This window comes from Puntigrus tetrazona, chromosome 4 (genome assembly GCF_018831695.1).
Source record: "Puntigrus tetrazona isolate hp1 chromosome 4, ASM1883169v1, whole genome shotgun sequence".
In the NCBI taxonomy this organism is placed as follows: Eukaryota; Metazoa; Chordata; class Actinopteri; order Cypriniformes; family Cyprinidae; genus Puntigrus; species Puntigrus tetrazona.
In genome coordinates, this window is record NC_056702.1 from 874,733 (window position 1) to 892,232 (window position 17,500).

Sequence of the window (17,500 nt, forward strand, 5' to 3'; positions counted from 1 at the left end):
CTATATTATTTACAATAATATTTTCGTAATCTTGATGTAAATGTCAAAATGTAATATTACATTTAAAAAATAGTTTCAGTGGTATTTTGAATCTTCAATATTTACCTAATTCTAATGTAAATTAAAAAAACTGAAAACATAAAAAAAAAGTAATTTGTAATAATAAATAAATAATATTAAATAACAGTTTCATTTCAGTGTTTTGAAATAATAATAAATCCTTTTTTCTAATCCTAATGTAAATTTAAAAAAAATATTATTTTTAAAAATCGTTTTAGTTTAGTATAATTGATGTACTATTATAGTTTTGGGAATAATATTGGGAATTTTAAGTATATGTGTTGTAATATTGAAGTAATGAAATTAATAAATGGAAGTTTTCATTTTAATTAATAATAATATTCCTGGTCTGTTGACATTCATTACTGCTTTGTGAGCTACCATAAACGAACGATTAACAACTATTTTTTTAATAAAAATAAATATTTTATTATTATTAAACATTAAAGATGAACAAAATAAATCTATAATTACACAATGAATAAAATATATTGCCGTTATCTTTATTATTAAGCTAGTTTTGACCCAGTTCCTTAAAAAACATAAAGTTTCCATTTCCTGAAACCATAATCGCACCATACTCTCCAATAATAAGAAATTTGCAAATGCGTTTTCATAGAAATACGAACCCAAAGTTTAATTAGATGTTTGTTAAAATGACTTGAGCGATAGTAGAGTAGTGCGTCTCTATTTAACAAGCCCGCGTTCAACCACAACCCCGAAAACACCGTTTTCCCAGCAGCACGGCAGGACTGACCGACCATGAGGGAGAGTTTGATTAAATTTCCAGCTAATGGAAAACCCCAGTGGCGTCTGTTTGAAAGGCTCCATCACTCTCCGTCCGTGCAGGGAGAACATGCTTCCTCTGAGAGTATAATACCACTCGTTCGGCTCTCTCACACGTTCAGCAAATACTACGCTGTTATCAGTTCTGTTCCATAATGCACTGCTCCGTAAGTCTGTTATTTCTCCTGTCATTGCTCATACCTGGAGCACTGAGCTCCTCCACGCCTCCTGATTGATTTTTCACACTAATATGAGCTCCTTTTTCTATCGGCTGAGTGCTGCATTGATTTTCTCAGTGTCTTATGCGAGATCACCGTCGTCATTTATTCCTCGCACGTCTCCCAGATTATGGATAATTTTGCCCGAACTTCACCTTGCATCGTGAGGTCACCAGTTCGGTGTCTCCTGCAGTTTACGTCTTTGCTGTTCAGTTTAGATCTTTGTCTTAACCGTACCCCAAAAAATTTAACCAAAATGAAACTGGAAATCTAATATGAATTATATACAAATAATACTACAGTGTTGCTCTCAGATCACACATAATTTAGTGCGGAAACTTTGATATTCGACACTAACCTTTTAGACCAGAGAAAACTATTTTAGGAAAGTCTCAAATGTCTTTGCATTGCTTAGAGCATTCAATATGATGTAAAAACAACAACTAAAATATGTATTTACATTTACATGAATATGCATAGGCAAAAAACACCATTGCATTCCTCCCCATTAATATACGACTGAAAAACTCTTAAATGAAAGGATTTCCATAAGCCCAAATTAACATGCACAGACACGTACTTCTTAAATGTTAAATGTAATGTTATTTGGGATACTAATCCTATAATTGCACGCTCTAAGGTACAAATTGTGATGCATCCAAAGGTGTTTCTTTCATGCAATGCCAACAGTTTTTAATCTAGAAGTTTCCAAAAATTGTATTTTAAGGGGGTTTTTGAAGTGTACGTGCGAGTATGCTTATAATTCCTATTTTTTCGTTTCTTCCTCAGGCCTTCAGCCAGGCGTACACCACCCAAAGGAAGGTGGCTGAAGACGGGGAGACCAACGAGGAGACGCTGCTGCAGGAGTCGGCCACTAAGGAAGCGTACTACATGGGCCGCCTGCTAGAGCAGCAGGCCGAGCTGAAGAGCAGCAGATCGCAGGCGTCCTGCACGCAGGCTGAGAACGAGAGACTCGGCACCATCCTACAGGAGCTGAGAGAGGTCAGAAACCCTCTCTTAATGAGCAGCATCAATCCGTTATTGCTTTGACATCGCGAATACATCCCTGTATTCATAGGTCTGGTGTTTAAATCTTTCTCGTTCTCAGAGTAATGAGATGTTGGAGTTGCAGAGAAGCCGGATGAGAGAGGAGATCAGGGAGTATAAATTCAGAGAGGCCAGATTACTGCAAGACTACACTGAACTGGAGGAGGAGAACATCTCGCTGCAGAAACTGGTGTCCACGCTCAAGCAGAACCAGGTAAACATACACAGTGACCCCCTTCGCACCCTCAATCTAGAACCATTACACACATTCACACACACAAAAAATGACTTTGCATTAGACCAAAAAAATTATAATGCAAGATGATGATTTTCCAAATACATTTTTCAAAACAACAACAGAAAAGATCAGTCAGAGCCAGGTTCTTTCAGATAAAACAGCTCGGTTTTACATTTAGTCCAAGACCATTAAGTCACAGATTGCATACATACACTAAATCATATTATTTTTATATTACTGTAGGCGTAAAACCAAGACCTTCATGCATCATATTTGTTTTTGGAGTCTCAGATGTTTCCAGTTTCAAAACCAATGATTATTCTCTGTTCGATCAGGTGGAGTATGAGGGCCTGAAGCATGAAATCAAAGTTCTGGAGGAGGAAACAGCCCTGCTGAACAGCCAGTTAGAAGACGCGCTGCGTTTGAAGGATATCGCTGAGACCCAGTTAGAAGAGGCTTTGGATTCTCTGAAAAGCGAGCGAGAACAGAAGAACGCTTTGCGAAAGGAATTAGCGCATCATCTAACCGTGTGCGACGGGGGTTTCAGCTCAGGCTGCGCCCATCTGATTGCCCTGACATCAGCGCCACCTAGTGGCAGTGCTACTCCGACCGCCGCCACGTCGCCCAGTAGTGAGGATGGCGGAAAGTGCAACGGGCATCTGCTTCAGGGCGCTGCGGGATCAGTTTTGAGCCGACTGAATGGAGACTTCAGGTCATCAGGTTTGAGGAAGACTGAAATTCTAACCCCTGACCTCTTTAGTGAGCTCAATGGCCCTGAAATCCTGAAACTAAGACAACAGCTTCAGCAGGTTAGTATGAAGGGGTGGATCCTATGAATATATAGCTTTTTACTGTATATATAAACATTTCTATCAGCATGCATTCATTTTTATTAGTTATGTTGCCAGCTCAGAGGTGTAATACATTTCTTTAATAAGTTGTTTTTTCCTCTTAATGTCTCTATTTTAAAGCTTTTAAAACACAATTTTCATGCCCAAGATCCTAAATAGTGACAAACAACTGCTGCATTGGTTTAGGCGTTGTTCTGTTTACAACGGGATGCTGCAGTGTCGTGGGATGAAATATGAGACCACCATACACACTAATGGGCCATGCTACTGGTTTATTTATATCCTTCCTGTCACAAGAGATCATTGTTCCTAAAGTGAAAGTTCATTTGAGCCATATACATATGAACTTTGCATCCATGTTAACACTGATCATGCATTAAGTGTGCAAAATGTGTCAACCATGTCTGACCTGCTTATAAATTATATTAGAAGAAACATATGAGAGACAGAGTGGACTAAATTAAGCATATGTCCATTAAGTCTCCTAAGATGCTCCTTTACATGCATTAGATTAAGTCAAGACACTACAGGCAAAACCCTTTGGCTATGTTGTCTTCTTTTTCAGACTAGTGCAAGAGTACACATATTTGATTTATTTATCTATTTTCATTTGTAGATTATTTGTTGAAAATACAATGCATATATTAAAAAAAAAACATTTTCTGTGAGGAGATTCACCCACAGCCTTTGCTGCCTTTTCATGCAAATGACACACAAAAACATTAAAAAATATATTTTTTTTCCCAGCCAGTGAGAGTTGGTCAGTGTCTGTTGGTGCAGTGCGAACATGACTGTTGCTGTCCATACAATTCTAAATCCAACTGCCAACTTGAGCCAACTTGTTTGTTGAAGTTTGTTGAATGATGTTTATCTGTTGGGTGTGAATTGGCCTTCAATGTACTGTGATTAATCAGCTGAGAAAAGTAAGGTGACAGCTATTAGTTAAATTAGACTTCATTGATGATTCATTATGTAGACCAGCATCAGAACTAACCAGTATACACCATATAAAATGTTTAGTTGACTTGTTTATTTGCCACAGGTGGAACGTGAAAAAGGGTCATTGCTCAACAGCTTGCAAGAATCACAGGCTTTGCTCCGTCACACACAGGGGGCACTGACGGAGCAGCACGAGAAGGCCAATCGCTTGGGTGAGCGCTTCCGAAAACTCCGCCGCCAGCGCAGCAGCAAGGAAACCAAGGGGGAAGAGGAGGACGAAGAAGAGGAGACTATATGCATCCCTAGCGGCCAGGAAGGGCCGAGTCTAGAATTGCTGCAATGTAAATACAGGGTGGCTGTGACAGAGGTGGTTGGACTGAAGGCGGAGCTTAAGGAGGTGAAGGACAGATATAATGAGTCCGTGGAGGCAAGAGCACGGGCGGAGGAGCAGGGCAAGGCGCAGCTGCAAGCATTGGAGACACAAGTGGTGCAGCTGGAGCGCAGCTGCAGGGAAGGCCGGGAGAAGGCGGTGAATCTGGAACGCGAGCTGCGGGCAGCCAATAACACGACCTTGGAGACGCAGGGAACCCTGGGAACTGCCCAAGAAGAGCTGGCGACATTCAGCGAGGAGTTGGCGCAACTTTACCACCACGTCTGCCTGTGCAACAACGAGACACCCAATCGCGTTACGCTGGACTACTACCGGCAGGGCCGAACCCCAACGCGCATTTCCACCCCTGGCCACAAGGGGCAGGACGATCACCGTGTGCTGTTGACCCCGCGTCTCGCTCGTCGTTTAGCTGCGATTAACGCCGCAACGTCCGCCGAGTCTCGTAGCCCTTCGGACTCACCATCCAAAGAACCTCTCACTGCTGAGCAGAGCCCAGTTCGTACGCCACTGGGTTCACCCGTCGTTAGTGCCTCTTCCTCGTCTTCATCATCTTCCCCGGCACCCGAATCGGCCACGGGGTCCGACCTCCGGCGTGAACCCACTAACATCCACCACCTCAACGCCATCATCCGCGACCAGATCAAGCACTTACAAAAGGCGGTGGACCGCTCGCTCCAGCTGTCCCGCCAGAGAGCGGCCGCTAGCGAACTGGCCCCGCTAATGGACAAGGACAAGGAGGCCTGCATGGAGGAGATTCTCAAGCTCAAGTCGCTCCTCAGCACAAAGAGGGAGCAGATCGCAACCTTGCGCCTTGTGCTCAAAGCCAACAAGCAGGTAGTCTAATCAGCTCTATTTATTACCCAGCATCATATTGATTGCCATCAGGCCTGAGAGTATTGAACCATGGAAGTCCTTATATTGACTGAGACTCTCTGACTTCTCATTAATGTTAGTCTATAGCTTCTACATTTCTTGGTACAACCGTTGCATTTCCACATTTTGCGCCTACAATGGTCTTGAGTAACCAGATTATTAAAGGAATAGTTTACCCAAAAATGAACATTACGCCATAATCTACTCACCCCATCAGAGGTATATATCACTTTCTTCTTTCGGATGAACACAGTCACAGAGTTTAAAAAAATTATCCTTGCTCTTCCAAGCTTGATAATGCTAGTGGAGAGTGGCCATGACTTTGAAGCTAGTACTGCGTCAGAAAACTAATCTAACTAACCTCTGGGGGGTGTTCTCTGAGGCAGATTTATGAAACAAAAATATTTCTATTTTTTTTTTAAATGTAACGCTGTTACATTTCCATACAAGTTATATAAAATCTCTCACCTACAATAGTTCTGCATTCCAAGATTTTCAACTATCCTCATCAGGGCTAGTCCTCTTTGGAGCTGCAATCTTTGGCCTACATTAATGTTGCTTACCAAGATTTTATACTATTGCTATATAATTGGGTCCACTTCGCCAGTAATTCCCATCAACTTATTCTGATGTCTCATTACCATTGATTTATAGCAGGGGTGGGGAACGTTGATCTGAGGGCAACTCTCCTGCAGAGTTTAGCTCCAGACCTGAAAAAGCCTGGAAACAATACTTAACTGCATTCTAAAGACCCTGATCTGTTCAGCTGGGTTTGATTAGGGATGGAGCTAAACTCTGAAAGGACACCGGTCCTCCAGGATCAATGTTCCCACCCCAGATTTAAAGCTTTGTAGTTTGGTAAAAAGTGTATCACTATATTTTGCTTAGAGTGATCTTGTGTATCTAGAGTTTTCAGTAACATTGCTCTGTTAGATTTCTTGGTAAAACTGTTACGTTTACACATGAGTCCCAATCTTTTGCCCACATCATGGCTGGGTTGGTCAACTTTTCATTTCTTGGTAAAGCGGCTGTTTCCACATTAATTGCTATCTTTCTCCTACAAAACTCTACAAAGTTTAGTCCTCTTTGCAACTAATTCCAGCCAAATTATTCTGACATCCCATTAACACTAACTTTCCATTGGGTTTGTATATTTTGCATTGTATATTTTTATTTGCATAAGTCTTATTCAACTTATTCTGATGATTGCGCATGAGTTGCTATCTTTCATCTACAGTAGTCCTGCATACAATGTTTTTTTATACTATTGTGTAATCTAACTTAATGTATACTATTGTGTATAGTCTAATAATCTAACCATAATTTGTTACATAAGAGTGTTTTTATACCTCTTTTTGTCAGAGGTGTAAAAAAATAGGTATATGGGTATAAAAACACCCTTAAAAACAAATTATGATTTAATGGTTAGTCATTTAACAGTCTGATGGACAATCTATTCTTGTCTATGTAGACATTTCTTAGCTATAATACATATAATACATATATAACATTAGTATTAAAAAAAGACTATTGTAGGCAAAAGATAACAATTCATGTGGACACCCCAAATGATCTCAGTCCTAAAAGGACTCCCTCAACAACCTCAATATTTGCAGTTTGATTAATTCATGCAATCTTCCCTTTTAAGTCCACTCACATTTTGAGCACAGGTGCTTTGAAACATTGGCAAATCTAGCATTTAGTTCTTTTTAAAAGCTCCAGGACCTTGTAAACTTGGCATTTCAGGCGGAGCAGTGCACCCCGACGGAGGAGTTTGATCTATAGCCACTAAAATGAAATGTTGATGAAAAGGTACCTTTATATCCGACCGACACACCATTTCTTTCTCTTTGTTGGCCACTGTGTGATATAAAACATGTTGTGTGACCCTTCCAGGCCAGAGATGATTAATGGACATTACGATTTATAGATCCCACACCAGAGAGAAAGCGCTGTGCTCTATGGGCCGCAAAGTAATTACTACATCCATTATTATGTGCAAACACACACAAGAGGAGTTCTTAGTTACCGCTACGACAAACATTCAGTTGAATGAACAGTTCTCTGAATGAAATTAGAACATGAATTCAATAAGGCATTCTTAAAGTAGGCCTTTAAACCAAAGCAATTATTTGGTAAATATATCCCATATATCAAAATGAGCATGATATTGAGCACGGCTGCTAATATAATCCACGTGTAACCATCTAAACCGTGTTAGAAACCGACTTAGAAAAATCGAATTGCATTCTTTTCAGAAAACACCTTGAATCAGTGCTTTCTTATGTGGTCTGTATTATATCTGCAGTGCTTTATTAACTTATTGTCGTCAGATATAGTTGTTTATTTGACACAGTGTTGGTTGTAATGCTCACAGACGGCTGAGGTGGCTCTGGCCAACCTGAAGAGTAAATACGAGAACGAGAAGACAATGGTGACGGAGACCATGATGAAACTGAGGAACGAGCTAAAGGCATTGAAAGAGGACGCAGCTACCTTCTCTTCCCTCAGAGCCATGTTCGCCACGCGGTAAGAAATACGCAGCGTATGCAGATTATTTCAATGAACCAATGAACCAATACTCCAAAATAAATCATTACTTACACAGAAGCACATTTTAGTTTTACGCACTATACAACTAGCTATAGTACTTTCCAGTTGTCATACTGCTAAGATTCTGTTTAAGTCAGTTACTGCTCCAGCATTGCTTTACAACATCCACCGGCGCAGGATGCTGAGAGCATCATATATGAGCTTAGAGACTGCAGCCGAAGCAATATCTTGACAAGATGAGCATTTTTTTCCATCTGTGATTTGTATTATTTTTGCTGCTGAAGGCAGAATGAGGTGGACAGATGACTGAATAATGAGCCGACCGTAGCTTTCACTAATTAGGGATGCATAATGCAGAAAAACGTAATTGCTATTTTGTATTTTCTTGAGGAGGAGGAGGAGGAGGAGGAGGTAGTAATTATTACTACAACCACGACTAGAGCCAAAAATATTCCTATTGGGTTTATAAGCATTTACAAAACAATCTTTAATTAAACATCTTGCCAAAAGTGTGCTAAAGGTAATTACCTTATACATGTCAACATGCAGGCAGTTTTTAAGCGCTTCTAATTACAAGACGGTTGCCACATGTTGCGCTCCTTAGCACATTATATGTACAATTTTAACGTGGTGGTTTTTTCAGTGTGTAAAGAACGTTTCGATCGCTAACTTCTCTCTGATCAGGTGTGACGAGTACGTGTCTCAGCTGGACGAGATGCAGAGACAGCTCGCGGCGGCGGAGGACGAGAAAAAGACGCTCAACTCTCTACTCCGCATGGCCATCCAGCAAAAACTTGCCCTCACGCAGAAACTGGAAGACCTGGAGTTCGACCAAGAGCAGTCGCACCGGACCCGTGCGGGAAAACCGTCCCGGCTGAGGAGCAGCACACCCAAAGTAAGTGGAACGCCAGTCCCGCCCCTTCCCGACACCCCTTTGACAATTACCGAGGTCCTTACGGCAGCAGCCGCCATCACCTCGCCTACCACGCCCAGCTTCACACCCACCCAGCCCTCCGCCCCCAACAGCCCGCCCTCCCTGGAGGCCCCTTCGTCTCCCGCATTGTCTTCCTCGTCCTCCTGGACGCCCCCGACCACGCCGTACCGCCATTGGACAATGGGCGTCCGGGCGTACGTCGTCGAACCGCACACTTACGCCAACCTACCAACTCATACCTCCATCCTGGCCCGTCGCTATGCAAGTGAGTCGCATTATTCCCCAGGCTCCGCCCCTTCCTCGCCCTACCGCTCGCCCCTATTGGCCGGTCGCCGCTCCATGTGGAGCTCGTCCCAATCCGGCCCCCTTCCCAGCCACTTCCAGCGCTCTACGTCCCGCTACACGCCCCCTTCGTCCGGCTACAGCCCTTTGTACCCCAGAAACTACGGCTCCCAGCATCCCCGCTACTGACGGGTGCCGCAGAGAGGAGGACACACACTGGTTTCTGTGTTTGAATGTTTCGGGGAGTGTTTTCGTTTTTTTGTTGTTGTTTTTTTAAACTCAGGGATTTAATGGAGCACAAGTGGCCCGGCCTTCTTCAAAAGAGACTGTTGATCAGTTCTCAGGACACTGTGTTCTCTGTCCCGACCTAAACGCACACGGACTGTTCAAGTACACTAATGAGGAGAAATTCAACAGGATGTTAACAGAATCGGATCTGGTCGTGGGTTGTTGGTGTGTATGAGAGTGAGTGTGCGATTGTCACATGATTTGAACAATAGGAGTCGATTAAGTAGTTGATTTGTAACAAGATTTTATATGAAATGCCGATTGCAGTATCAGTATCTGAGAAGGTTGGCTATGTTTGGAATAGAATACCAGTGCAGTGCAATTCACATCACATACCCTGAAACCATCCGAGATGTAGATGAGTTTGTTTCTTCATCAGATTTGCAAAAATGTAGCCTTATCATACTTGCTCACAAGCAATCCTGTCCATCAATTACAATCTTGTAAAGCTGCATGTATGTAATTAAGGCATTTTAAACTGTAAACCGTCTCTTACGGCCAAAATATAAATCCATAATAGCACACCCGATTTTTATATACCCATATCCCTTTAAAATCTCATGAAATAAACCAATAAAGTGGGAAAACGCAAGTCTTTTTGTGTCACATGCCGTGTGCTGCATGCATACTGCAGTATGCTATTCCAGACATAGCCACAGTCACAGTGCCATCCAGTGGATAAACAGCATAAATGTGGCCCATCCCATGTAACGGTTAGTGCGCAGAGTCACGTTTATAGAAATACAAGACACCATTTTAATTTGTAGTTAAGATCAGACTGGGTCAGATATGAACTCATTAATGTTGTGAGTGCTTACAGGAACAGCGACGCTGCATTGAATGTATGTTAATGATGAAGTGATGCAATTGTCTAGATGACTAAATTCTCAGGGAATATCATTCATTGTCAGCTGTCTAAAGGTGGCCAATAACATTGCAACGTTTTTTTTATTTACAGCACATATGATCTGCAGGAGTGATTTACAGTATAACATACGCAGTGCTCATGTCCTGTCTAGTCAGTGTTCTTCCCGTTTGTTGCCATCTTATCAGTTGCATTGATGTTTTTCTTGTTGTTGTTTTTCCCCTTTACATATTCACATTTTGGCAAGACATCTTACTCCAAAACTCACAGCCAAAATAAGCTGCCAAACAGCGCAGAAAGTGTCACTTAGAAAGGGACGTGCATGGGCCCAAACATCTTTTCTGTCGAAATATTGCTGTATTTCACGAGAGGAGCCCGTGTCCTCCCATTAAACGTTCTGTGTGACACTGACGGGCCGCACACTGGCCCACTAGAGCCATATCAGACCCGCACCGACCTACAGCACATCACACAGCGCTTGAAGCATTTGACAGGTATCAAACCCTCAACCCCAAGCCTGCCATGATTTCCCCCGCATGCCATTTTTTTAAATGCTGGTTTTTGCTAAATGCATTTTCAAATATTTATTTTTGAAGTAAATGGGTCCTTCTGCAATTGCTGTGACTTTTCCTATATGAAACGAGATATTTTGAATAATGTTTAATTCTAGTATAAAATATAAATAATTATATATAATTAATAAATAAATATTATATATTTATAATCTACATTTATACACTTAGTTAAAATAAATGAAATGCATTCTAATTCTATATGACACAATTGCAATTTATTTCTTATTTTAACAATTAGCTAATTTACTGTTGGATTTGTTTCTTGAGTTTTAGTAAATCAGGAGTGTAAAAAAATAATAATAATAACAATTTTAATGCAAAAGTCACCGCTATTGTAGAAAGACTCGATTCTGATCCCAATTCAGAGTTTAATTCATTATTGCCCACACAGGCCTCAGTACTGCATGAAATTGAAATGTAAATTTTACTTTATCGCTCTTTTTGTGGATTGTAGATCTAACAGTACGACTATAAGTAGGTGGCGATCTTTAAAAAGTATTAAAGATGCTATTTTTCTCTATTCTTGCTGTTCTCTGCCGGCTTCCTGAAGTCAGATCTGGGGCTGATGAACAGGTGAAACAGATCGTTTGCTATGGTTCACAAAGAGGGCTTTACGTAATCATCTGAGATCAGACGAAGCAGCTTCAGGGGTGTTGTTTTTTTCCGATCAGGACAGAAACCATGTGAGACCTCCTCTCTGTCGCGTCCGCGCACCTGAGGCCTGAAAGCACGCAAACGAACACGTTTTGCGCGTGATCGCGTGATCGTGACGTCAGCGCTCCAAAACCGAATCCCGGTGTGCCGCCGTCTCGTTCAGACAGACGTCCAATTTGAGGGAACCTGTCAAATGCTTCTTGCTTCCCGCGTCGCTTTGTCTTTGATCTCGTCTCATTCGTGTCGCGCTGCGGCGTCTGCACTAGCTGGAGTCGTAGATGAATGTGTTTTCTACTGTGTGTTACTGTAAACAGCCACTTTGTGCAAATGCATAACACTTTTTGAGGGCAGACTGTTATTCGTGTCCCTGTCTGCTGTCATATGCATGTGTATACAGTACACGGCCTACAGCGAAACACTGTATATGTCTGTTGTGAACTGGACTGTAATGTTGTATATTCTTCCTATATACTGTAAATAACAGGCATAAATGCATTGATTGAGTCTGCGTCCTTACTGTTTTTTAAATCGTCAAAGCGTCAAGCAACATTAATGTTTAAACTTTAAATGTTTTAAAATGATCTACCGGTTTAAGGTGCGTTTCGAACAAGGTAGCTATAGTTTGTAGCTGTTCCTGTTGGCAAGGAAGTGTACCCGAGGACCTGACCGGGCTAGTAGACCTTTATGGATCTCAGAAACCTGTTTGACATTGACGCTAAAGCTATTATGTCACGATAGTGGGGTAAGTAAAAGCTGCGTCCTCAATCTTTTAGTGCAAGCTTTTAAAGTGTGCATCCAAGCATGCGCATACTGATACGAACTCGACGCCTTTAGATGATAACGCTTAAATACAAATGCTAACAGTTTGCGTGTCCAGGCAAAATGATATGCGCCGGTTCTGCACGCATTGTGACACAGCCTACGTTCATTGTCTCACTGCTCTATTCTGCCCCCTAGCCGTGTGAGAACTAATCTGTCAGTCTCTCCTAGATAGTCAGCAGCCTCCTCCTGCCTCAGTGCCACAGCGCTACCAAGAACTAAACACGCCGGACACTGTTAACCTACAGGTAACCAACTTTGGAGTTGTTTTTTATTTATTTTAAGAAAGCAAGAAAACATTTGTATGTTATTTTTCAGTAAGAATGCATTAAATTGATTTATGATGCTGAAAGAAATATATTCAAGTAGAAAACAGTTATTTGCAACCATTTTTTACTATATTTTTGGTTTGATATATGCAGTGGTAGTGACCAGAAAAACATCTACAGTGCATATTGTGCTAATTACTATTAACTGCATATATATATTAACTGCATATATATATATATATATATATATATATATATATATATATATATATATATATATAACTATATATATATATATATATATATATATATATATATATATATATATATATATATATATATATATATATATATATATATATATATATATATATATATATATATATATATATATATATATATATATATATATATATATATATATATATATATATATATTATCTTTTCTCATCTTAAAAGTGATTTTTCCCCCCAACTATTTTTATCTTTTAGTTTGTTTTTCAGTAGGCAACATCAGCTACGATCCGTGTCCGGCAGCAGATGGACTGTAGTAGCGATTCTCAAGGATTCAACAACATCAGAAGGAGTTCGATTACTTTTCCCACTTTACTGCCCAGGTCTCTGGACCCTCAAGCTTTTCCCCTCCATTCCTGTCTATCTAAGGCACCGCATGGCGCTTAAACACCACAGGAGTGCCTCACGCCCGTGCCCTTACCGCACCGCGAACACACGCTACGGCGATGGCAGAGAGACACAAACCAAAGCAAAACCCAGGCCCCGAATGCCTAGCCGATCACACGACGCTCTGACATCATGGTCACGTGATCCACGTGCATTTGTTATCCTGTCCAGCAGCTTTTTGCCTATGACACTTGACAGTGTTCATGTTTCACAGTTTTGTCAGCTAAATGTAACGATGTACAATCACTGACGGATGCTACGGAAGAGGCTCTTCTATGGTGATTGGGACGGAATGTTTTTTTTTTAATATGAAACCTTATGAATACTGATACTAGCACTGTTATAATCACTGAAATGGTAAGTTACAATTACATGACATTAAACCCTTACAGACCGAATCTGAATGTTCAAGGTTAAAAACAAGTTAACATCTATAAACAACATCATGCTGCCACTTACTTAGTGTAGAGAATTTTGACTATATGTGTAGGTATGTGTTGTGCATGTATATATAATAATGTATAAATAAATATACACATGCGCACATCTTGATAGACATTTTAAAGTAAACACTTTATTAAATACTAACTCGTCTAATACCACATTCACATTAATATTTCTAATTATATTGCGATATATTTAGATTATAATTATTTCTATTTTAAAGCTAAATAAATATTTAAACGTATTATTTTCAAATAAAAAATTAATTCATTATTATTTTTCTTTGAATGTGCATGAATTATTATAAGTAGTATCAGCAGTATTTTACATTAAACGATAATGCACTTTAATTAAATTATTTGAAATCCATTAGAATTTTTTGTACTTAAATATTGAGTTCCTAAGAAAGCATTTTTTATTTGTTTTTAAATCTAATATTACTATTTTATTTTATTTCACCTTATATTATGTTGAATGCTATATGGTCTCTAAGTGCATTATTAAAAATTCAATTTTTGGTTGTTTTATTACCTGAAGTACGAGTTGAAGTTACTTCCCGTAATAATCAACAGCATGTAACATGTTGCTGGTAGAGTTTAACTAGTACTTAAACTAGAACATTCAGGCTAAACTTACCAAAGCCTCCCTGAAACCAAGGGAAAAAACTACTGAAGGCGGGACTTTGGAAGATGCAGTGAGCTTAGGTATCCTATTTTAAGCCTTACTCTTCAAAAACATGTTCATTCAACGCCATAAACTACCTCTCTGCGCATTCGTTTCAGATTATCACGGTCCATCCGATAGGAATGTTGCATGTGTTGTTTTGTTCGTGAGATATCACCAGTGTTTAACGGTCTCTGTCTATTTTTTCGCTGCTGTTGAAGCGTATATAACCGCTTCCCAGCAGCCATTTGAGCTGCAAGCACAAACTCATGCACATATACACACAAAACCAGAGCATTCCAGCACTGTCAGTTTTCAGTACGACTGTTAACCCGGACTAATGCTGCAGACGGATCACTAAAATGTCTTAACCTGCTTGTTTCACTCGCACTGGATCTCCAAAACTCTGGACAGTCCCTTTCGTGGACATTTGGACAGTTAAACTCGACTATGAAGCCATCTAAAGTATTAACCGTGTGGTGTATTGTATTTTTTGACCAAAAAATGCATTTTTGACACATCTCTGTATGGCTTAGTATTCTCAACCTCATGTATTTAACAAATTAAATAATGATAATAATAATAACATAAAATATAAAAAAATATCAGTATTTATGATGAGAAAGTAGCTGATTAGTGTCTTCTTGGCAAACAGCAATACAGCTTTGCTGCATTTATCTATTACGAGATATTATCGGTGTATAATTTTCCTGTTTAATGAATACAAAAATAAATTGATTTAATATAACTCGAGAAAAGTCTCTGGAAGGTGCTGTATTGCAAATTATGTAATGTTGCTTCACTACCATTCACAAATCCTCTTCTTTGGCCTCGTGGGACAGCAAAGTACTACTTCGGGTTTTCACTGGAAGTAGGAAGTTTTGCCTACGTTCAAGTCTTTTTGACGGTCATGTCCCTTTAAGACACGTGAGTTCCCCTCGGCGGCCATCTTTGAAACGTGAATGGCGATGTGTTAAATTCTCCTCAGCTGTTCACTAAACGTCTGATTAACTTTCATATCTGAAAACGCTAAAGACGGCTGTCTCATAAATGTTGCTTCTTGTGCTCGAATAGATAAAAAAAAGTTAATTTTTTTAAACAGCAACTTGAATTTGTAACGGCCGCTGCAGTGACGCAATGGCTTTACCGGTTAGTGATTGGCTGTTTAATTGCGAGGGCGGGACTTTTCTTGTTTTGTATATAATTTTATATAATCAGGTATTTTTTTCTATTTTACACTGTAAAGTATTATAACTAAAAGTAATTAAAAGTGACGGTCGTGTTCAGGTTATTTTCCGTTAAATATTTTTGTTGTTGTTCATAGGCTAATTATCCTAAGTTAATTAAATAGCAATATAATTAACCCATATGACATTTTACTCATACTTTAGCACGCGTACCGGCAGTTTTGAGGCTACCTACGTTCACAGTAACGTTTAGATTTATCAGGTGGAGTTGAGGTGATTGTTGAAGTCGGTGTCCGGTGAAGTTCGGTTGAAGTGTGCAGCAAACGCAACACAACACGAGAATTTGCCGCGGATTAAAAGCGACTGAAGCTTTGAAGAGATGTTTGAGAAGGTGCGGAGGAGCGCGTATGATCTGCAGGAGCTCAGGAGAAGATCTGCACCGAGGGAAGAGGAGAAGGTCAGACGGAGATCAGTTCCCGGTGAGACTTCTTTACCGTCTTTCAAAGCCTCGCGCGCTTCGTCTTAAAGCGGACTCGCGCGCTCTGCGGTTTTGCCATTTCCTTCAGTGTGAAAACATCTGTATTATTATGATTAAATGTCAGTTTCCTGTTTTTTGCTTTTTACTTGATTTTGCGTCAGGTAGTCTGCTCAACGATTTATATTAGTTATTGTTTAATATGTGTTATGTAGCCTATAATATTTTGTATTAATTGTATGTTCACGTAGCCTATTATTGTATGCATAAATGCTATTTTTTTTTTAGCTAGATTTCATATTTTATGTAAAGCGATGCAGGGATATTATTAACAACAAAAATTACCCGGAAAACTATTTGCTGAAGTACAGTATAATAATATAATACAATAATAAAAATGATTTCGGTTAGTTGTCAAGGAAATGATTAGAATTTTCTATAGTTTAACTTGTAAAATAACTAAAATGAAAAAAAAGACAACTAATAAAAATTATCATAACACAAAATTTAACAAAACTTAAAACTAAAATAATAATAATAATAATAATAAACTAATGCACTGATGCAATGCACATTTCATCTATCCATCTTTTATTAATTTACAGAAATAAAGGAAGCTTTAAGCTAACGGAAGTTCGTTGGTCAAAAGACGCGGGGAAATATTTCCTACATGTATTTGCAGATTCGACTCTTGAGGGGTTTAATCTCTCGTTTCTGTCTGGTTTTCTTAGTTACTGTTAATATTACTATTAATATTACAGAGTATTACAGGTACAGGAGGCATATTACTAGCTGATTTGGTTCCTGCAGTCACCTTTGACCTTCGACATAATATCAGTGCAACTTTCTGCCAGCAGAGGACGGTATAAATAATCACTTGCGCAGACATAACATACTGCGCACTATCCTCCATCAAAACGGCTCGTGCAGGCCCGAGGCTTGCTTTTATTATTTGACACTTTCTCATAAAACAGCACACGATTTCCAAAGATAATTAAAAGGGTAGTTCCTATACAGTAGAGTCTCAGATGACACGACAGTACGGGGAACTAACCCGTTCGCTCTAATCTTCGTTCATGATATTTGATCTATTGAGGAGTAAAAACAGGTGTGCTTTATGTAACAGTGAGTTAAGATCACTGGATGAGGCTCGACAGACTCCCGGCGTCAGCAATTTCTTGCACGATAAATGTCACACACATGCATTCATGCAGAAAAAAAAGGGAAATGCAGTGAATAGAGGAGGCGTCATGTGCCCCGTCAACATACAGGATTCAGGAGAGCAGCGTGTGGCCGGGTGATCAGGTCAGTGTGAGCGCTTTTTCTTTATTTGTTTGTCGCGTTTGCGCTTTGAGGTTTTTGAATTTCAGCTGCGAAACCTACGTGAATGCTTCGCAGGTGGAAATGT

At 39.8% G+C, this 17,500-nt stretch overlaps 2 protein-coding genes across 10 annotated transcripts in view; both read left to right on the forward strand.

The window, feature by feature from the left end:
- The window catches only part of LOC122342829 (protein bicaudal D homolog 1-like), a 21,564-nt gene extending 7,537 nt beyond the window's left edge, over window positions 1-14,027 (forward strand). For 2 of the 8 annotated variants that reach the window (XM_043236961.1, XM_043236962.1), the window contains 6 exons: window positions 1,854-2,066; window positions 2,173-2,325; window positions 2,685-3,158; window positions 4,243-5,364; window positions 7,781-7,932; window positions 8,641-12,057. In XM_043236961.1, the coding sequence (XP_043092896.1) occupies window positions 1,854-2,066; window positions 2,173-2,325; window positions 2,685-3,158; window positions 4,243-5,364; window positions 7,781-7,932; window positions 8,641-9,361 (2,835 nt within the window). In that variant the 3' untranslated portion in view covers window positions 9,362-12,057. Of the gene's footprint in view, window positions 1-1,853; window positions 2,067-2,172; window positions 2,326-2,684; window positions 3,159-4,242; window positions 5,365-7,780; window positions 7,933-8,640; window positions 12,058-12,544; window positions 12,622-13,134 lie in introns of those variants that run through there. The other 6 variants (XM_043236966.1, XM_043236967.1, XM_043236968.1 and 3 more) reach the window with 6 other exon arrangements.
- A 1,937-nt stretch (window positions 14,028-15,964) lies between these two features.
- fgd4b (FYVE, RhoGEF and PH domain containing 4b) overlaps window positions 15,965-17,500 on the forward strand; it is a 17,628-nt gene continuing 16,092 nt past the window's right edge. Inside the window, exon 1 of one of the 2 annotated variants that reach the window (XM_043236970.1) lies at window positions 15,965-16,096. In XM_043236970.1, the coding sequence (XP_043092905.1) occupies window positions 15,997-16,096 (100 nt within the window). In that variant the 5' untranslated portion in view covers window positions 15,965-15,996. Of the gene's footprint in view, window positions 16,097-17,231; window positions 17,398-17,500 lie in introns of those variants that run through there. The other variant, XM_043236971.1, reaches the window with a different exon arrangement.